The 21,017-nt window shown below is 37.9% G+C and overlaps 4 protein-coding genes and 1 long non-coding RNA gene across 10 annotated transcripts; all 5 read left to right on the plus strand.

Moving 5' to 3' along the window:
• Positions 1-123: 123 nt before the first annotated feature.
• LOC112189241 (ras-related protein Rab7) lies at positions 124-2,837 on the plus strand. 4 transcript variants are annotated; one of them, XM_024328537.2, is made up of 7 exons: positions 124-466; positions 619-645; positions 1,462-1,561; positions 1,671-1,817; positions 1,914-1,997; positions 2,084-2,229; positions 2,464-2,837. In XM_024328537.2, the coding sequence occupies exons 1-7, from the start codon at positions 408-410 to the stop codon at positions 2,537-2,539; spliced, it is 639 nt and encodes a 212-aa protein (XP_024184305.1). In that variant the 5' UTR covers positions 124-407; the 3' UTR covers positions 2,540-2,837. The 4 variants fall into 4 exon arrangements, with proteins under 4 accessions (XP_024184305.1, XP_024184306.1, XP_024184307.1 ...); XM_024328538.2 differs by having other exon boundaries at positions 126-466; positions 1,917-1,997; positions 2,464-2,836; XM_024328539.2 differs by having other exon boundaries at positions 127-466; positions 2,476-2,836.
• An 836-nt stretch (positions 2,838-3,673) lies between these two features.
• Positions 3,674-6,464, plus strand: LOC112183310 (iron-sulfur assembly protein IscA, chloroplastic). The gene is made up of 3 exons (XM_024321649.2): positions 3,674-3,893; positions 4,173-4,391; positions 6,171-6,464. The coding sequence occupies exons 1-3, from the start codon at positions 3,725-3,727 to the stop codon at positions 6,311-6,313; spliced, it is 531 nt and encodes a 176-aa protein (XP_024177417.1). The 5' UTR covers positions 3,674-3,724; the 3' UTR covers positions 6,314-6,464.
• A 979-nt stretch (positions 6,465-7,443) lies between these two features.
• LOC112189913 (probable ATP synthase 24 kDa subunit, mitochondrial) lies at positions 7,444-11,567 on the plus strand. The gene is made up of 7 exons (XM_024329294.1): positions 7,444-7,604; positions 7,844-7,937; positions 8,163-8,307; positions 9,040-9,150; positions 9,565-9,711; positions 10,777-10,899; positions 11,243-11,567. Exons 1-7 carry the CDS (start codon positions 7,566-7,568, stop codon positions 11,304-11,306), a joined length of 723 nt encoding a protein of 240 aa, XP_024185062.1. The 5' UTR covers positions 7,444-7,565; the 3' UTR covers positions 11,307-11,567.
• Positions 11,568-15,821: 4,254 nt separating this feature from the next.
• Positions 15,822-16,744, plus strand: LOC112189187. 3 transcript variants are annotated; one of them, XR_005805772.1, is made up of 3 exons: positions 15,822-16,099; positions 16,255-16,343; positions 16,436-16,744. XR_005805772.1 is itself a non-coding variant. In XM_040513838.1 (3 exons), the coding sequence occupies exons 1-3, from the start codon at positions 15,963-15,965 to the stop codon at positions 16,447-16,449; spliced, it is 315 nt and encodes a 104-aa protein (XP_040369772.1). In that variant the 5' UTR covers positions 15,822-15,962; the 3' UTR covers positions 16,450-16,744. The 3 variants fall into 3 exon arrangements, 1 of the variants encoding a protein (XP_040369772.1); XM_040513838.1 differs by having other exon boundaries at positions 16,180-16,343; XR_002931764.2 differs by having other exon boundaries at positions 16,255-16,744.
• An 860-nt stretch (positions 16,745-17,604) lies between these two features.
• Positions 17,605-18,080, plus strand: LOC121051456. The gene is made up of 2 exons (XR_005805773.1): positions 17,605-17,639; positions 17,843-18,080. It is a non-coding gene; the product is annotated as an uncharacterized LOC121051456 (long non-coding RNA).
• Positions 18,081-21,017: the final 2,937 nt, after the last annotated feature.

The following is a 21,017-nucleotide window of genomic DNA, read 5'->3' on the forward strand; positions in this document are numbered from 1 at the left end:
CAAGCACGACTGGCATAGGACCTTAGCTAGCAAATAGTCAACTAACCACTTCGTATTATATAATCACATATCAATAATTTGGGATATTATTTAAAAAAAGAGCTCAGCTGGCGGGTAACGTTGGTTTTGGTTGGCAAAGATCACATGTCTTCTGCTTGTATCATTCAAACACAGCAAGGAGAAAAAGAAAGCAATAATATCACAACCAAAAGGTACTGTGGTTGAGCCAGAAAGAGGAAGGAGAATCTGCAACCACATTGGGAATACCCTACCTTTTCATTAATTGTGATCTTTTCAACTTTCCAAGTTTCCAGGATATCTTTCTATATAGGATTCCAAGGATACAAAGTTCAAATTTGGAGTTTGAAGTCTTTATCTTCTTTGTGTATCAAGTAGTAGAGAGCATTATGGATGTTTCTATGAAACGAAGAACGCTGCTTAAGGTCATCGTCCTCGGAGATAGCGGGTATGTCATACTTGTTATTCTACCTTGTTCTGCTCTTCTTTTCCTTGCTGTAATGGGGTTTTCTTTCTGTTTTTAGAATGAATATTTTACACATATTCGTTGATAAGATATATGAGCTGTGTTTATTTCTTCTTGTTTTGTGTGACTTTCAGGGTGGGAAAGACTTCTTTGATGAATCAGTATCCTTTTATTTACATTGCAACAAGCAAGAAACAGTAACTCATAGCAATGATCAGTTGTCTTTGATTTTGAAGTTCGATTATACTATTCGAGTTTTAATATCGATCTGATCTTCAGTTTTTTATCTCTCATTTATCTATTTCCCTCATTCCCAATTATATCATTACTGTAATTTTCTGTGGGTGATCACCTGGGAAATGTGATGTCCACTGCAATATTTAAGGCACTGTGCATATTGTTCACCAAAACAACATCTATCAACAATGGTGATAAATCTATTAGCAAATATGCTAAAAGATTTGAAGGGGGTTGGTTCCATTAATGTAGATGGTTGAAGGTTAGGGAAGGGTCTTTGAATAGGTGTTAGTGTGTTGTGGGGAAATGGGGATGTTTATATGAAGCTGTCAGAGTAATGAGGCCTTCATTTGCTGTAGTAGTGCTCATTTTCAATCATTAAGTGTAGCTCAATTACCATTTAATTTTAAATCTGCAATTCTCATATCCACATTGTGCATTACTTATGAATTATGATAGATGCAGGATGCATGTGGCTTATTTTGTAAAGGGCTATGTTGATAATATAGTTTGAAATTCCTGATCTACTGCATGTATTCATGTCTTTTATTTAAGATCCCTATTAATTAATGATAAGATTCTCGATAGACTTAACCGTGCAAGCACTCAACTGAAACCGATAAACTGGCTCCATTATGAGTTATGCAAACTTATTCGAGTGTGATTTCAATTTACTGTGATCAATCAGAATCCAAAATTCTGTGCTGTGTGGTTGTGTGGATCATTAACTGAATGTTCAGATATGTATATGAGAAGTTCATTCGACATTATAAAGCTACAATCGGTGCTGATTTTGTCACAAAGGAACTTCATATTGATGACAAAGTGGTGACTTTGCAAGTGAGTAAATAAATATTCATTTACTAGAATATGTATTCTCTATATATACACCTGAAACATCAATTAATGTTAGTTCTATTTGCCACATCTGTGCTTTTATATTTGACAGATTTGGGACACAGCAGGACAAGAAAGGTTTCAAAGTCTCGGGGCAGCATTTTATCGTGGAGCAGATTGCTGTGTTCTTGTTTATGATGTGAATGTTCTACGATCATTTGAAACACTTCAAAACTGGCATGAAGAGTTTCTTAAACAGGTCTGTTAAATTTTTCCTCTTCTGCGCTATCTAGCTTGTAAAGTTATCCTGATTATCTGAAGTTCCAATTATTGACATTATTTCATCATCGGTTAGCAGGTAGATCCAGCTGACACTGAGGCATTTCCATTTATACTAATCGGCAACAAAATTGATATAGATGGCGGAAACAGCAGAGCGGTATGGACATACATAAAAATGCATTCCTGAAAATTTTAGGGGTTTATTCTGGGACTGGAATTTATAGCAGTACCCAAATTGTGCAGGTTTCTAAGAAGAGAGCCCAAGAATGGTGTGCTGCCAAGGGAAACATACCGTACTTTGAGACATCAGCAAAAGAGGATTATAACGTTGATGAAGCATTTCTGTGTGTAGCAAAAACAGGACTCACCCATGAACATGAACAAGACATGTGAGTACACTATAAATGATTTAATGACTATTAGTTTTTTATATATCTAGACAACAGAATGAAAAATTCATGAAACACTTGAACAAATTTGCTCCATATACCTCAGTATTTCATTCCACTCACAATTTTGCAGCAACTACCTTTGGTTTTATGACTTTTATCCTTCATTTGTAACCTTTGGTCTTTTTCTTTATCTGAATATATCGTTTGTAACCTTACCAGCTAATATTACAGTTTCCCATGCAGTTACTTCAAAGGTATATCAGAAACTGTTTCAGAAGCAGAGCAAAGAGGGGGCTGTGCATGCTAAGTGATTGTTGAGATCACGATCTTCACTAATTTTTAATCTGAAATTCTTATAATTTTTCTTTCTTATGAGAGTGGAAGCTACTGTGTTGCCTATCTCATGTGTATACTACTACCATTCACCATGTCCGAGTGTAATAAGTTGTCTACTTTCTATGTAATTAAGAAAGCTAGTGATCAAGTTTCCACGGTATTATGTACGAAATATACATAGGACATGTGACAGAAACATGTTTCTTTTGTTTGCCTGAACTGTTTGTTAAATTACAGATGCAATTACAAAGACAGAATGATCGATTTTCATTTTCTCAATCGAAAGTAAGGATATTAGAAGCTTAATACTTTAACCAAGCAACTATCTACTCTTCAAAAGTTCTCACAAAGTTGGTAAATTTTTGTGTCTTTGTGAACGCACAAATAGCAGCATCCAGTTCTTCAGGATCTTGACTCAATCGAAGGTTCAGGTGTGGACATCCTCATCGCAATAACCCCATGCTGCAATTTAGTCTTCTAAACCATCCATATATTTGGTTCCTGTTTGAGAATCGTCCATGCTAATGTTCAACCAGCAGAGGGTCTGATAACCAATATAAACTTCATGAACCTCAAACCAAGAAGATGATCGATAAAGGTGTGCAGTTTCTTCCTGGAAGATATTTTCAAAATAACATTCTAATTGCTCCTCAAGTTCTCGATTCTGCTGTATGTGTCCTAAAAGTCAGACATGAACAAAACCTACAGACCACAGTAGTGGCATGCAAATTAAAAAAAGAAGATATTCTAAGGATGATGAGTTTTTGGGTACAACTGATCAGTGAGGCAGTGAGGCTAATGTTGGTGTGTGTGATTCTAGTTTCCCTTTTCATGGAAAGAACAGTTCTACTACTAATCCAAAACCTTGAGCATTTTTGAGGTAAAATAAGAAGATACTAGGTGTCATTTGCATAGCTGCAGGTGTTACAAACTCACACGTAAATAATACAAACAAAAAAAAAAACCCGGAAAAGTCTAGTGGACGGTCGGATCTGCAGTCTCGAACTCTTAGTCAAAGCAGGCATCAGAGAATCCAACGGCTCGGATCTTACCCACCGGAATTGTCCCCACATAAAATGGCCTTAAGGCCACACAAAATACAAACCTTTACATTCATACGAAAATCAATTGCAGAAAAAAAGAAAAAAAAAAATTAATGGCGTTCTCTGCAATAACAACGCACTGCCCATCCTCTCTTCTTCGTCCGCCGGCGACGAACCCGTCGGTATCGTCTTCAGCTCGGAATTCAATTTCCTTCAGATTTTCGTCCACAAGTCTCAGCCGTGGAAGAAGACCCATTTCAATTCGATCCGTTTCAACTTCGGGTAAGCTCGGCTCTGTTCTTGGCTTCTGTGCTCAGTTCGGTACAATTTGTGTTTTGATTTGATATGGTTTGCTTGAATTGAAATGTGTATGTGGAAAATTTTAGGTCTAGTGTAACAAAGATGTTAGCTTTTTCAATTAGAACAATAATTTCTTCATATAAATGCTTCATGAATTTAGTTTGGAATGCATTATGCAAAGTAATTATGAATTTCGTATTTGTTTTGATATCGATTATTTGATTATGGGGTGGTGAATGCTAATCTGCATTTGTGTTTCAGCTGCGCCGAAATCCGAGGGCATTGCACCTGCGATTTCACTTACGGAGAATGCGTTGAAGCATTTCAATAAGATGAGAGCCGAACGTAATGAGAATTTATGCTTGAGAATTGGTGTTAAACAGGGTGGATGCTCTGGCATGTCGTATACGATGGACTTCGAGAGCAAAGAAAATGCAAGGCCAGATGATTCCATCATGGAATATAATGGTTTTGAGATAGGTGAGCTTTCTTGTTTTCGTTCTCTTAGTCAAGGGAGGATGGACTGTTTGTGACAGATAACTGATATGTGCTATTTGTTATAGTTAGAGTAGTGATTGCAGTTTCTACTTCGAGTTGTTAAAAACAGTTTTGATGGTTTTGTAGATGATTGATTGATTGTCCGTTCTAGTGAGGGTGCAAGTTGATGAATTTTGATGTGTAGTGAACCTGTGGTAGAGTTTTTCTTGTCTTCTATAGGACAGCAAATTTTCAAACTTTAAAAATTTTGTATTCAGAAGTTGCTGAGAACATGTCAACAGTTGGACGCAGTTCTCAATTGAAATATGTTACAATGCAATTTTGCTGAGGAAGTCAGAAATTGAAGTTTTCTGAGACTGGTCCTGAGACAAATACTCTGTTTTCTATATCCAATTGTAGGATGACTTAAGCGGCTAGTGGACTTCATAATCATGTAGGGTATATAAATGTCACATAGAATGTTTTTATTTTTAGAATTGGAAAACATTCATATTTCAGTGAGTTTGAGAATACCTCAGGGCATGAAAAGAACAGTCTGTACTTTCAGAGGCAAGGACAAAATATTTGAGAAGGTTTCTAATGTGAGGAGAAGTGGGAAACATATGACAGAGACTGGGAAAGTAAATGATTCATTGAAATGTAGAATGCAAAAATTCTTAAGGTGCTGCAAAGTTAAGTATTTTGACATTTTATTGAGTTAAACTGGGTGCTTAAGCAAAGAAAATGAGGGGGAGGGGAGGGAGGGAGGGAGGAAGAAATCCAGTAAGAGGCAGACTGTAGAACCAATGCAACTCCTTCAAACCTCCTTTACTGCTGTGCTGTGATAGTATCAGCTTGAGTACTGTCTAATAAGGCCCTATTTGGGAAATGGTCATGGTGGTTACTTCCAAAGGAGGATTCATTAGAGCATGCTGTCATTAAGTATTGGGCTCAAGCAACTGTGAGATGTGAATTTTGTTAGCATTGAAATGATGTTTCTCAATCGTATGAGGGGGGTACTTCACCCAACTATTTAGGTTGGCACTTGGCAGTGGGCAGTGGAGAGAGGGTGTGAATTCTGGGATGATCTTTTTTTAGGTGCTTTCGCTTGGGAGAGAGGCTGCAGTCCTGTTTGTTTTATGTATAACAGTGAGCTGTTAGCTTCATATGTTGTTACTCATGCTTTATTCCTGGGTGAGATTTGCAATCTTGCAGGATAAATAGGAAGATCATTGATCTACAGAATTTGAGATAAGGCAGAATTTGGGCATCACTTTGGGATTCAATATATATATATATACACACAGAATTTGTGGTCCCTCTTTACAATTCCTGTTGATTGGAGGGCTGTAGTTCGCTAGACTCATTAGTTAGAGTATTTGAGGTTGATTCTTGCTCTCATTTCGGAAAGCATTGATCTATGCCTGTTTTTCTGTATATTCTGTTAGCATTAATAATTTCACCCCCCTTAATAATTGTCTGATACTAATTGTGGTTTTGTAAAAGAACAGACTTTGTTTCCTATAGAACGAAAAACAAAATTTTTCAGCAGAAGATGTGAAGTATATATAATCTTATATGCCTTGTGTTGTGCAAGATTATGTGTGCAGATACCGTACTTGCTGCACTTCTCACTATTCTGCGAAAATACATGTCAAATAGTAACTGATTATATTTATACTGTTAGATGTGTTTGCAATAGATAACATGGTAACTCATATGCTTTGATTTCATCTCCCCAGCAACTTGTATGTTGAACTCCTATTATTTCTTGTTTTGCAGTTTGTGATCCAAAGAGTCTCCTCTTCTTGTATGGCATGCAATTGGACTACAGTGATGCTCTTATTGGTGGAGGCTTTTCTTTCAAGAACCCTAATGCCACACAAACATGTGGTTGCGGTAAATCTTTTGCCGCAGAGATGTAGGATTGTGTATATGGAAAACTTGAGTAGAATAAATAGATGTACCATAAAGAAACTTCAAATGTGTGTCAAATTTCCATGGTAGTCCTGTATTACATATATCAGAAACCCTCTAAAATTACTAGTAGTAAAATTAATTGCATTACTGAATATCTGCCCCAGCTGTAGTATTTCTCTTGCGAGCAAATCTCTTAGTTAAATGATTATCATAATCATCATTGTTATTATTGCCATTTCAGTAGCACGATAACTCTCTTTTGTCAACTATGATGATAAAGAAATCCCAACCCAAACCTCAGAAATGCAGATTCACCACACGCACATATTATTCGTGGTGGCTTCTGCAAATCGATAACAGAGGATTGTGACCAAGGTTGTGGTCGCCATGGGATAGTGGTTACGGTTTTAGTGATAAAAAGTCTTTAGAATGCAGTGCGGAAAGTAAGCATAAGGAAAAAAAACTTGTTCCTTTCCTGTGTTTGGGATACAAAAAGAAAGGAAATCATTTCCTGAAGGAAGAGAAAATAAGGGGGAAAGTGATTCTTTGTTCCTTCCAAACTCCAAAGGAATCACTTTCCCTCTTTTTTTCCTTGCATTTATTACTCGCAACATATTATTTTATTACATTACTTACAAATTTTTTAACAACTTTTTAGATAATTTTTCTTACGTTACCAAAAATCGGAATGAAAAGTTGTTGGGAAATTTCATTTTCCTTCCCATGGAAAAAACAAAAGAATTATTTTTCTTTTCATGAATCAAACGACACCTTAGGGGTAACACAGTAACATTGTGAATTCAATCTAGAGTTGTATCATGTATGTTAAGAGACATTCTATAATACTCTAGAGCATCAATGCTACTCCATACCGGCACATGAGGTGAGAACAAACAATCACCAAGTTACTCAACTTTCGCTCATTCAATATTTGTATAATTTCGATCAACCAAAGTAGAGATGAAACCAGAATGTTGAAAAAAATATGTCACAAATAACAAGGGGTAAAAAAAGCTTACTTTTATTTGGTCAAAAAAAAAAAAAAATTATGAGTTGAATATTTTGCGGGGTGAGAGAGTTAAACGACACCGTATAGGATCTCAGAGGGTCCGCATATAAGCTAAACGCAGTCGTCGTCTATTTCACTCTCTATAGTTTCTCTCAGGAGTCGGATAGAGGCCCCAAACGAATCGAATCGGAACCCTAAAACTGAAACGCGAACAAGAAGAAGTAGAAGACGAAGACTGAGCTCCGATCATGGCCTTCTCTTCCCGTCTCGTATCCAAGTCCAGACAGGTCACTCCTCATTTCTAATTCCTGCTCAATTTTTTTTGGTTTATACTAAAATGCCTGAGAAAAACTGTAACATTTCATATTCCGAGCTCCTTTTTTTTTAATCAAAGAGCGTAGTTACGGTTATTGACGTGAGATTCGGTTGATGATCTGATTAAGAGATGGGAAATTTAGGGTTGTAGATAAATCAAAGGGAAGAAATTGATAGATTTTTTTTCTTTTTGTTTTGGTTGGTGTTACAGCTGTGTGGCAATGGAGTCGTTCTTCAACAGGACCGTCTCATTCCGGTTCGTCACTTTGCCAAGGAAGCAAATCGCCCAGTGCTCAAGGGTGATGGTGAGTCGAAATGCCTCTTCTTTGGTTATGTTGCATTCTCTATTCGTCACGGTTTCCTAGATTTAGGTTTTCAATTGGTAATACTCTGAAATACTGGGGTTTTTTTTTTTTTTTTTTGTGTGTATCCATTTATAAATTTCTTTACTTTTTTTTTTGGTTGTTTTTGGTTATTGAATCATATGTGATGAAACCTTACTGAGATTTCTTACCTTTGTGGGGTTAAAGAGATGCTGAAGAACATCTTCCTGGATGTTAAAAAGAAGTTTGAGACGGCCCTTGGAATACTGCGCAAGGAGAAAATCACCATAGACCCCAAGGATCCAGCTGCAGTTTCTCAATATGCCAACGTCATGAAAACTATTAGAGAGAAGTTAGTAGTTTCTTCTTTTTGTTGTTTTATGTATTTGTGTGGTTGTGTTTATGTGTTTGCACTTGTGGTATAATATGCATTTATTTGTCACAGTAGTATAACACACAGATGCTTCTCTTATTGTTCTAAAATTTATTGTGAGGAATAATTTCTGTTGTATAGTTTATACAACATATGCTGCTACAGTTATGGGGGAAGTGACTGGTAGGTATTGAAGTAGGGAATTGTTATGGTGAGGAGACGGTTATGGAATACAGATTGATTGTCAAAAAAGAGAAGAGAGCTTTTAGTCTTGGTTCCTTTCCCTTTTCCATATTAGCAAAGAGCATTTATATACTGCATCTTTTGTGGTTCAACTTTAATTATCTGATATCATCAGGGCACTTTATTTATGCTGGGAGCAATTACTTATCTAAGTGAGATTGAAACTTTACTGCTTCCAGATTAGCTACAATGATTCCTGGTTCTATAATTCCTAACTGCATAGATTGCTTTCCAATATTTTCTAAGTTACTGTAAAAGTGTAGATATCTCTTTTCTTCGTCTTAGTCATGTTACGCTTCTCTTTAACTTCTGTTGATATTATAGGACTTCAGAAAAGTAGGAAAGTTTACTATTGCTGTATCACATTAATGAAAGCTAAAACTATTCTGTTTTTATGTGGTTGGACTTGGAGGTCTACAAAAATTTCAGTGTTTTAATTATGTTGAAGTGGCATCATGTATCCTGTAGGGCGGATTTGTTCTCGGAATCCCAACGTATCCAACACACCATCAAAACCCGTACACAAGATATCCCAGATGCCAGAACTTATCTGTTGACATTGAAGGAAATTAGGATCAGGTATAGGCTATTCTGTTTGTCAAATTGTTGGATCTCTTGCAATAGATATGATTAGTATGGGTTTTGTGTTCATACCCCAAGTTTTTTGCTGCTATATAGCCCATCTGGTTCTTAATCTAATATGTCTTTCTGCCAAATAATTTCGTTAAACCATTGCACAATAATGTCTACAAAGTCTTGGATTAGTTTTAAATGTGATTATCTGTTAAATCTTTGTGTATGTTTTTGGTGCTCTTTATTAATGTGTACTCTTGATCTGAATTTGTAAACTTCTATTGGACTAATAGTAAATTCAGTCAGGGATTTTTATGTTCACACGTGTACATGTTGCGTCTTCTCTCTCTCTCTCCACACACACACACGCGCACACACTCCTATAACTACATTTGTTAACTGTTTATGTTCTTTTTGCAGGAGAGGTCTCACTGATGAACTCGGTGCAGAGGCTATGATGATGGATGCATTGGAGAAAGTTGAAAAGGAACTGAAGAAACCTCTTTTGAGGAATGATAAGAAAGGAATGGCTCTTCTCTTGGCAGAGTTTGACAAAGTAAACCAGAAGTAGGTTACATTTTTTTCTCCAATTTTTATCAAGTTTGAAAGAGTCGATGTTGTTAATCTGGATTAAGTTCATCTTTGTTAGTTTACGCTCAACCTACAGTTCTAAACTAAAGTACTGTAAATCAGTAATGCATTGCCAAGTCCTGAAGATTGTATGAATTTGGGCTTGTATGTAGTTGCTTTGCTGAATGTTATCTGGTTGTGGCTCCATCTAACCCCATACTCTAAACCTAAGTTGCTTACATGAACTTTGGCATAATAGTAGCCAATGTAATGGGTAGTTGCATAGCTCACAGATACCAGACTACCGAGATAGAGAGCAGACCTAGATGGGGGCTTTTAGAGAATAAAGCAGCATTTGGTTTTGATAATATTCATGAAATGACTATGAGATCTGGTCTCTTTCTATTTTGTGGCTTCTAATGCATACTGCTGCACACGCTTTTTCCGTGTGCTCTTGATCTCTTTTCTCTCTCTAGTCTTGTGTAAAGTTTTGAGGTGCTTATACAGTGTAGTACTGGAGTGTCTAACTACATGAAGTGATAAATTGCACCACATATAAAACTTGCGTCTGAGATAACTCTCATCCACGTTGGTTTGATGGAGCTGGCGTTTCATTGTTAATTCTTGATAGATGAATGTCGCAGTGTAGTACTGGTGTTTCTTACCACATGAAGTGATTAATTTTGCCTCTGGGATAGCTCCTCCATTTTGGTTGGATGGAGCTGGATGGTTCGTATTTAATTCTTGAGAGATGAATTTCTATGGTTTGTGAAACAAACTGCCTAACTTCCAATATAGCCGACTCTGAAGCTGATTTTGGTTTGCACCTTTTCATTCTGCATGCTCCACACCCACCAATCAACCATGGAATATTTTTTTTTTTTTTTTTTTTGTGTTTTTTCTTTTTTCTAATTCTGCTTGTAGGACATGAGTAGTTCAGTTCTTTGTGATGTTGTCAGTTGTACGGCCGGTGTTTAACACTGATATTGGCTTGCCCTTGCCCTATTAACTAAAATTTCTTACATAAAGGATTTAAAGTTAGTCTAACCTTTGCATTTTCAGGCTTGGAATTCGGAAGGAAGATTTACCAAAGTATGAAGAACAACTAGAACTCAAGAAAGCTAAGGCACAACTGGAGGAACTTGAGAAGGAGGCTCTTGAGGCAATGGAAACTCAGGCAAAGCGGTAATTTATCCACGTCTTTTCACCCCCTCTTTTATACACATGTGCGTAGCTCTAAAGCATTAGGATGACGGGGGATATTAATAATTTCTATAATAATACTTGTTAGATCAGTCTCTTTGTTCAGGACAGTTTGGTGATTTCATGTTGAGGATGCTTGGTCATTTGGTAGATTGCTTGCATGCTAGCATAGCTTTCTTTCATAATTCGGTCTAATTTGCTAACTTAAAACTGAGCATGGGTAGATGGTGCAGATGGAAGTTGTTTTACTTTTGTATAAATTGGCAATTACTCGTTACTCCCTTTCTTAGGACTGAAGTTTTCTGATCTTTTCACTGTTTCTCAGGGAGGAATTCAAAGATGAGGCAATGGTTGATGTAAAGTCTTTGGACATCCGAAACTTCATCTAAGGATTCGATTGCTTTCTCTTGCTTGTTTTGAGGTCAACTCAATGTTGTTAAGATCTGGAGAACTGCCAACTATTTTGGGGTATGGGAAATTTGCCCTCCTGTTTAATAAGGCCCTATTGGTTTCGAATGCAGTTATCTTGGTTTATCAGATTATGTAATTTTCTGGTTTTATTACATTGCCAGGTGAGAACTGGAAATCTATTGTCACTTATTACATCTACAGAGTTTATTGCATTATATAAAAGCCGCTTTTGACTATTACTTTTCTCTGCACGCTTGTCTTACCCAAATTTGATTCGAGTGATTCACTCATGCTTTTCCATTGGAGCTATAGAAATACAAGTAAAACAATGAGAAGTTGCAAGATCACCCTAAACCCAAAGGATAACTACTCTCTAGAGCCGGTCCCCGTGCAAACATGATCCCTGGAACCTAAGTATGTTAGAGTTTCATAATGGAACAAAGTTCATCGTGTGATTTATATCGTAGGGTTATAAAGAGTTACATAAATACTCAACCTTTTGAGTAAAAAAGTAGACGCCTTTGTACACACTCTCTCTCTTACTCTTCATCTCTCTCCTTTCCATTCCTATTTCCTTTTCTTTGGGCAATCGATATACTCTTGGCAATCTGTCTGCCATTAGTTGTGCAAATCGGATTAGACATCTGTGAGATATCAAGGATTGTATCTTGGAGTTGTAGACGACCGTAATAACCTGCATGTAGGGAAGGCGTCTACGGCTTTAGTGCCGCGAATGCCGTGCCTCTCTTGTACTCACAGGCTTGACTTTTCATATCTCCTTTTCTTTGTATTATTTGTGTATATGATGTGCTCAATTGATTCTATGGATTTTCCTGCTTGATTAGATTTATTAAATATGAATATTTGATACCATAATTCAAACAATCTAAAGCTGTAGGACAGAAATGTTTTGACTTAATTGCTATGTATAAAGATTGGTCGAACCTTTCTTTTGAGTTTTGATATTTTATGCGGTGATCTCTCCTGATCATGTTCACCTGTAACGTGATAATATTCCAAGGTACGTACAAGACGGAGAGCATATGTTTTGTGCTAGAATTAGATTGAGTAGATTAGAGAAGGACTAGAAATGGTTCAATACTTTATGCATGGTTGAGAAGGCATACATCATATATGTAAACAATTGATAGTTAAGAATTAATTGGAAACCAAACATATGAGTTGCTGCATAAAGTGTTTGACCAGGTAATCCAAAAGTCGCATTGTTTAGAACTTGAACAGAATCTATTTAGTCTATCATCATGACCGCAAAGTTGAAATTAGATATCTGCAACATCATTCTGGAATGTGTACTTATCTTCGTGTGCGCATGAAAGAAACCATGGTATGCATGTTTGTATATGCCTGTGCCAATTGGTATACTCATTGTACATTGCCTGCAGTTACAACATAAAGTGGTATGTCAAAATTTTTATAATATTGTAAACAGTTACAATTGTGAGATTTTAATTAAAATTGTTTCCGGCTAAATATGCTCTTTGAAGTAAGTGTGGAAGTTATTTATTTTTCTCCTAAATTAATTGTGGATGTTTGTATATGCCTGTGCCAATTGGTATACTCACTGTGCATTGCCTGCAGTTACAACGTAAAGTGGTATGTTAAAATTTTTATAATATTGTAAACAGTTACAATTGTGTGATTTTAATTAAAATTGTTTCCGGCTAAATATGCTCTTTGAAGTAAGTATGGAAGTTATTTCTTTTTCTCCTAAATTAATTGTTTAAATTACATATTTTGGCTTTTTATCATCATGAACAGTCACTGGATAGCGAAAATGTTCACCTGGTCAGTTATTGACCAAGAAAATAATGTTCAACTACCCTTATATGTAAATCTAAGGGCAGAGAGAATTATTATTAAGTTGAGTTGTTTTGTTTTCCACCTTTGGATGTAAATCTAAGGGTTGTTGAGCATAAATTCTTTGGTCAACAATTGACCAGGTGAACACAACTGCACTTGATAGTAGGCACTTCAAGTAGATAAGATGCATGGACGTTATTTTCAAAAAAAAAAAAAAAAGATGCATGGACGTTACAATTACTTTTTCAAATTGAAGTGATATCTAGTGTCTGCTAAGCCAATAGTTTGACAGTTACATGTGGTAGTTACAAATTGGTTATATTGATTTTTTTTTTTGAGTAAAGGAATTGCATTATATTAACCAATGGGAATGTTTACATCAGATATCAGTACATTGGATAGCCAAGAAGGCCCATCCTCTACCCAAGCTTGAAATGCAGGAAACATAAGTGCATGTCTAGCTAACGAATGCGCTGACTGATTACATTTCTGTGGGATATATGTACAGATAACTAAGCTAAAGAAACGAAAAAGGGTCGTCGCTTCTTTGATCAAGTTTCCCTCCACAGACCAATCATCATCATCTTCAGCAAGCAAGTCATTAACCGCAGATAGTGAATCCATTTCCATAATGATGGATGCAGATTGGAAACCGGCTTGAAGAGTAGTTCCCCTCTCTCATTGCGTAAAGCAGGCCCTAATCCCCTCAGACCCGCTGTTTTCTCCAAAGCACCATCCACATTTAATTTTAAGAAGGGGAATGGGGGTGTCTCCAAGTGCAGAGGTACTCTTACCTGCCTGAAAATGGGAAATTGAGTTGTTGGAGCAGCTCGAAAGGCAGCAAGGAAAGTCTGGACTTGGGAGAATTGTATACGAGGACATGTATACTTATGCTGAAAGATCTCCTCATTCCTGGCATGCCAAATGCGTCTACAAACCATCACAACAAGATTAAGAGCGTCCAAAGAAAGTACAGAAATAGCATTGCCTAAACAGATCCAAAAAGGAGCTTTCTCTGCAACCACTAACCATCACTTTTAAAGGGAGTAATGCATCAAACAGCTTTGGCCTTGGAACAGGACCACAAAGCATGTAATGTAGTCTCAGCTGCCATGTTGCAGCATGAGCATACAGGAGAATGTAGTAAGTGTCTTCGATGGAGATTAAAAGAACAAGGAAGAAAATCATGTAAAGCTCTCCATAGAAACACCCTTGCAGCAGCCGGAACCTTCAAACGTCAAAGGATTTTCCAAACTGGATCATCTTGATTGTGTGAACATCCTTTAGCTCCGGAGGCACGTGTTCGAATACCTTGTACCACATGATAACCACTTTTAATTGTGTAGCAGACGTGCTTGGTGTAATGCCACAAAGACGATCTGGGACCGGTGTGAAACGTAAAAGAATGGAACAGATTGCCTCTACCTCCATTCTCCAGAAAGAATGAGCAATAAAATCAAAATTCCATGAACCATCATCTGAAATAAGATTTGCCACCAAAGAATCAAGGGATAATTGAGGTGTAGACATAATTCTGAATGAATGCTCAATTGGAACCCAAGCATCTGTATAGATTGAAATTGAGCGACCATATCCCACTCCCCACCTTAGCCCAGCAGCAAGCAAATTTCTACCCCATAACAAAGATCTCCAAATCAAAGAAGTAGACCGACCGACTGACCGGAGCATGAAGGAAGGAAGAGTGAGGAAAGTAGCGACCTCGGTATAATTGTGCCACTAAAGACTCCAATATGGAAATTAATCTCCAACAATGTTTTGCAAGTAAAGCTTGATTAAAGTCTACAAAATCAAGGAAGCCCAATCCTCCTTTTAACTTCTTCGACAAAGCTCCGACCACTTAAGCCAATGAATCCCTTTCCTGCCTTTTTGTCGTCCCTACCAGAACCTTGCAGATAAACCTAATAATTCTTTGCCCGGAGTGTCAAAGGAATTCTGAAAACACCCATAGAATAGGTACATATACTTTGGATCACTGATTTCAACAAAATTTCCTTCCCTGCCTGAGACAATAATTTTTCTTTCCAACCTGTTAGTTTCTGCGAAATTCTATTCCTGACTGATTTGAATATGGAACTTTTGCCCCTTCCAGCCAACTTAGGGAAACCCAAATATTTTTCATGACACTCAACCTCTGGGATGTTCAAGAAAGCACATATGAATGCCCTGTAATCCTCCGTTATGTTGGGGCTAAAAGAAATGGCAGATTTTTGCAGACCGCTTTGCTGACCAGGCACAACTTCATAAATGCAGAAAATGTTACGAAGAACTTGAGGGTTATCTTGAACTGTGAGCCCCGAAAAATTTATTGAGCTTACATTGAGATCATTCGACAAGTTATTTATTTACGATCTCGGTAATTGTCAAAGTGCTCGAGAATATTTTCAGAATTATACATAAAGTGAAATCCTCAATTTAGGAGGTGGATGGTAAAGTTTACGGCACGACGAGTTCGTGGAAATTTTCGGGGAATTTTCCGGATACCGGAGCTATTTTTAACTATTTTTTTCTGAAGTTTTTGAGATTTTAGAAATTAATTAGAGAAATGGAAAATAGGTGGTGCGATCCTAGCCTTCCATTCTCTCCACCGCTTGATCTTAGCCTTTCATGTTAATTGGACCACTCTACTTATAGGTGTTGATCAAATCAAGGAGAGAGAGAGAGAGAGAGAGAGAGAGAGAGAACGAGAGCTCGGTGCTCTCAGGCCGAAGCACGACCCGACCGAGGAAACCCAGCCAGAACGCCGACCTCCGGCCACCCCACGGCGGCGCACAGCCATCATTCTCTTCGTCTCGATGTCGTCTACCCTCTGGTGGTCTCTGATCATCCATGCATCGATCGTAGACGGAGAATCGACGACTGGAAGCTTTATGTCTTCTCCGGCGAGTTCTGCAATTCCCGGCGACTCCGACCACCTTCTGAGCTACTTGTGGTATGAAACCTCACCTCCTCGTCGTGCTTAACAAGCCTTTGTAATTAGATTTTCGATTAAATCAAGTTTTGACAAACTGGTTTCTGGGTTGGTTTCGGGTTCGACGTCGTGGACGCCGCCGACGACTGCTCCAACGCTTCTGGGCTTGGTTTCAGTCGTCACTACACTTGCAGAGGAGAAATTGTGAAGCTTGCTGCGTCGTTTGCATCGAAACTCACTAGTTCATCATCGGCCAGTTTCGACAGTAAGAGTGTAAAACTGAGCTCGATTTAAGTAGTTCTTGAAGGTATAATTCGAACCATGTGTTAAAGTTTTGTTCTTGTTATGGTAATCCAGAGTTAGTGAACTGAGTTGGTTGGGCTTGATTGAGATTGAAATTCTGCTTTTCTGTACTCTTCGACAGTTTGGTTGAGTGTGGTGATTTTGGTTTGATACGTTGAAATTGGAGTTTGGTTATTGTCATGCAAATCCGAAGTTAGTAGCTTGAGTTGATAATCTGTTATTGTGGCCTTGGAATGGACATTTGGTTGGTTGAATGTTGTATAAGCTTGATTGCGTGTGCAGAATGGGCTGTGTGTCGATTTGAATGGACTGTGATTATAAAGATTGTATTGTGGCAGTGTGTCAAATGGTGTTCTTGTTAAATCTGTGTTCAAGGCCAGTTCAAGTATCATTACTAAAATTGGAATTATGATGTGGAAAATGGCCTAAAATAATATTGGGTGTCCATAGTAACTTCCGACGAATTACTATGTGACGAAATTGTTAAGGATACTCGAATTCATTTGTTCATGAAGTTGGGAATTTGTTATAACATTGGTTTGCATAAGCATTTTGTAAAAATGATAGTGAGTAAAGAAAAGAAATGTGTATATATCGGGTGGCCTTGATAAAATTAGGGTGCACCTAATATATATGGTTGATATCGTGATTTAAGTAAAATGTTCGGTAATTTGGGTTAATTATCGAATCTATTACAATTGGTCAAACGTTGGGCAAACATGGTCAAATGTGGTCAACCCTTGGTCAACTCCTGGTCAAACTAGGAAAAGTTGGGGTTGGACGATATATTAATCGTTGAGATTTCATTTAATTGTTCAAAAGTTATTAACTATCGAAATGTCGGAATCTAGGACTCCAGTTACCCAAGGAATAGAAGGTTCGCAACTCTTGGAGTACGTGAGAGAACGCATCGGAATCCAGGTAGGGATTCAGGACTCTCCTCGGTTAGTGATTTTCTTATTTTATTAATGTGATGCATGATAAGTGGTATGGATTGGTTATGTAAAATGCAATGCATACTAACCAATCCGTGAGAAAATGTGTGATGGCTTGAGAGCGAAGGGTGGCTCTGACTTCCTTGGGTTCGATCCCCTTAACCTCCGGAGGGTTAGTTACGCCGGTCGTCCGGGTATTCCGATCGTAATAACGGGCCCGGTACGTGTGTGTAGCTAGGTAGTGGACGCTCTTGCTACGCTTACCTGGTGATAAATTAATTTGAGGTAAGGTCGTGTAGTGGGTCTATGGGACCGGCCATCAGGTAATACTTGGTTTTGGCGCCGTATTTATTTAAGCATCATGCATCGATTTTCAAGTTGAAAAAAAAATTAAAGTTTGTCGTTCTTTTAAATATTTGAATATGTTTTCATACTGGGCAACCCAAATATTTGTTTATTGATTTTGAGTCTAGTTGAGGCAGAATTCCTGTTGAGCAGCGAGGACGAAAGCTCACCCCTACAACAGTATGGATGCAGGTACTGTGCACTGGTGACGGGACAGTAGCGGACGGAGCTGGGTGTGCGGAACAAGTTCGGTAAATCATTATTGGGATGCTGTTTTAGATTCTATTTCTCGAACTCCGTGTTTCAGAACTTGTGGTTATTTAGCATCGTGTCAAATTTAGTTGAATTCTCTTTCATTGAAATTCATACCTCGTGTGATCCTTATCCAAGTATTGGATGAGTGAAATAGATTTCAGCAACTCAAGTTTTTCACCTCAAAAATATCGATAGCTTCCGCTGTGTTTTGCAAAAAGTTTTCTAACAAAATGCCTAGCGGTCCTCTGGAATGTGAATCGAGCTTTCGGTTTATATTTTAGAGCCCCGCGGCACTGTGACGTGCCCAAGCTGGTGAGGTGCGGTTTGGGGCGTTACAATCTGCCAACAAGAAAAGAAGGTTGTCATCTGCGTAAAATAGATGTGAAATGGGAGGAGCAAACCTTGAGATCTTGACTCCATTTAGCAATCCAGCTCATTCAGCAAAATTCAATAAGCTAGAGAAACCTTATGTCACAAAAAGTAAGAGATAAGGTGATAGAGGGCACCCTTGTTTGATACCACTGGAAGGATAGAAATGCCCCAAAGAATTGCCTTGCCATAAAACTGAGAAAGAAACAGTAGTCAGACATTCCACAATTCGTGTCACCCACCGGGCATGAAATCCCAATTTCAGCATCATTGCTTCCAAAAAACACCATTTCATTCTGTCGTAAGCCTTAGCCATTTCATAAATGCATTATATTAAGAGGTTGGTTATATTGATTCATTTCTATAAATTCGGAGTGGAAATATGAAATGGCGTGTCCAATGGATTCTTTTGAAACACTGCAGCAGTTCATAAATATCATTTTGCTCAATAGTAATTTCATGATATATCAATCATCTTATATATAATGAGACTCTTTGGAAGAGAGATTAAAAGAAGCCGTGATGCCTTGGGGGTAAACTATGTGATGCTATGTTTTGTTGTTGCTGATCACCTATTTCTTATCACAACATACTGGTCCCGCTTTCAGCCTACTTACTTGAGTAGAAAATAAGACTTTGATATGTTTGTTTTGTTGTACTTCACTGTTATTCATCTCTGAATAGGAGGAATATATAGAGATACAAGTGTAATCCTAATAGGACAATATCTCCTACAATTATACAGAATACGTAATCTACATAAACAAGGAAAGTAAATATTTACATAATACTCTACACCCCCCCCCCCCCCCCCTCAAGTTGGTGCACAGATGTCGATCATGTCCAACTTGTTAATTGAGTTGTCAACACTTTCCTTGACACTCCTTTCGTAAGAACATTTGCTAATTGATCTTCTGAATGAATGAAGGGGAAATAGATAATCTTTCTGTCCAGGTTTTCCTTAAGGAAGTGTTGATCCACCTCCACATGCTTAGTCTGATCATGCTGAACAGGATTATGAGCAATTTCAATAGTAGATGTGCTATCACAATGTAAGTCCATAGGTTTCTTGAGTTTAAAACCCAAATCTTTCAACACATTATGAATCCACAGCATCTAGCAAACTACATGTGCCATTCCTCGAAACTTAGCTTCCGCACTCGACCTAGCAACAACTTTCTATTCCTTACTGCTCCAAGTCATAAGATTTCCTCCAACAAATGTAAAATATCTAGATGTAGACTGTCTGTCAGTCTTATCACTAGCCCAATCTGCATCCGTGTACCCCACAACTTCCAATTCATCTTTCTTTTTGAACAACAAACCTCTTCCCAGTGCCATTTTAAGATATCTCATAATACGATGCATTGCATCCATATGCTCTTCACTGGGACAATGCATAAATTGACTACCCACACTCACAACATAAGCAATATCAGGTAGAGTATGAGAAAGATAAATAAGCCTCCCTACTAGACGTTGGTACCTTCTTTTGTCAGTTGGAACCTGTTCTGGATAGATGGCGAGGTTATGGTTCATCTCAATCGGTGTCTCAACGGGTTTGCAGCCAAGCATTCCGGTCTCAGCTAACAAGTCAAGCACATACTTACATTGGGATAAAGAAATCTCCTCCTTTTTAGAGCTTGCAACTTCAATTCCAAGAAAGTACTTCAATTGCCCAAGGTCCTTCATCTCAAATTCCTTAGAAAGATACTTCCGTAGCGCTTCCATCTCTTTCAGATCATCCCCTGTGACAATTATATCATCAACATGTACTATCAGAGCAGTAATCTTACCCCGATTACGCTTGATGAACAAGGTGTGATCCGAGTTGCTCTATCTATAAACAAACATCCTTATAGACTTAGAGAACCTTCCAAACCAAACTCTAGGAGACTGCTTCAAACCATATAGAGACTTCTTCAACTTACAAACCTTGCCAGTATCACAAGGCATCGATGTAGAGCATCATATACCCCATGTGCATACACAAAATGGTCTCGCAGAAGCCACCATTAAAAGGCTACTGATGGTGGCTAGGGCATTGGTTATGCGCACCAACCTGCCTATATCTACCTGAGGTTATGCAATATTGCACGCAGCTTTACTTATTCTTTTCAGACCCACTGCTAGCCAACCATTTTTTGCGTACTAGTTGGTAACTGGATATGAGCCTGACATTTCACACTTACGCATATTTGGTTGCGCAGTATATGTGCCTGAAAGCATTCTTCACATCAAACTGATGTAGAGGCCAATCTTTAGTTGCAGCAAGTAAAATCAATATTCTAACAGTGTTGATCTTTGCTACAGGGGCAAATGTCTCTTCATAATCAATTCCATAGCGCTGGGTGTATCCTTAGGCGACTAATTTGGCTTTATACCTGTCAATGCTCCCATCAGCTTTAAGTTTTACTGTAAACACTCAACGACATCCAACAGTCTTCTTTCTAGCAGGCATAGTCACAATATCACAAGTCAAGTTTTTCTGCAAGGCCTCTAGTTCTTCGTTCATCGCTTGAGTCCACTTAGGATCCGCCAATGCATCCTGTACACTACTAGGAATAGATGCAGTAGATAATTGATAACAACAAGTGCATGTGACCCAGACAACCTATGGTTAGATATGTAATTAGCTATAGGATATTTAACTTTGGCTCTGATGTCTGGTTCATATTATTTTTTAGGAATACCGTTGGTAACCCTCTGTTATCTCCTAGACTCAATATTAT

This window comes from Rosa chinensis, chromosome 2, assembly GCF_002994745.2.
Source record: "Rosa chinensis cultivar Old Blush chromosome 2, RchiOBHm-V2, whole genome shotgun sequence".
In the NCBI taxonomy this organism is placed as follows: domain Eukaryota; kingdom Viridiplantae; phylum Streptophyta; class Magnoliopsida; order Rosales; family Rosaceae; genus Rosa; species Rosa chinensis.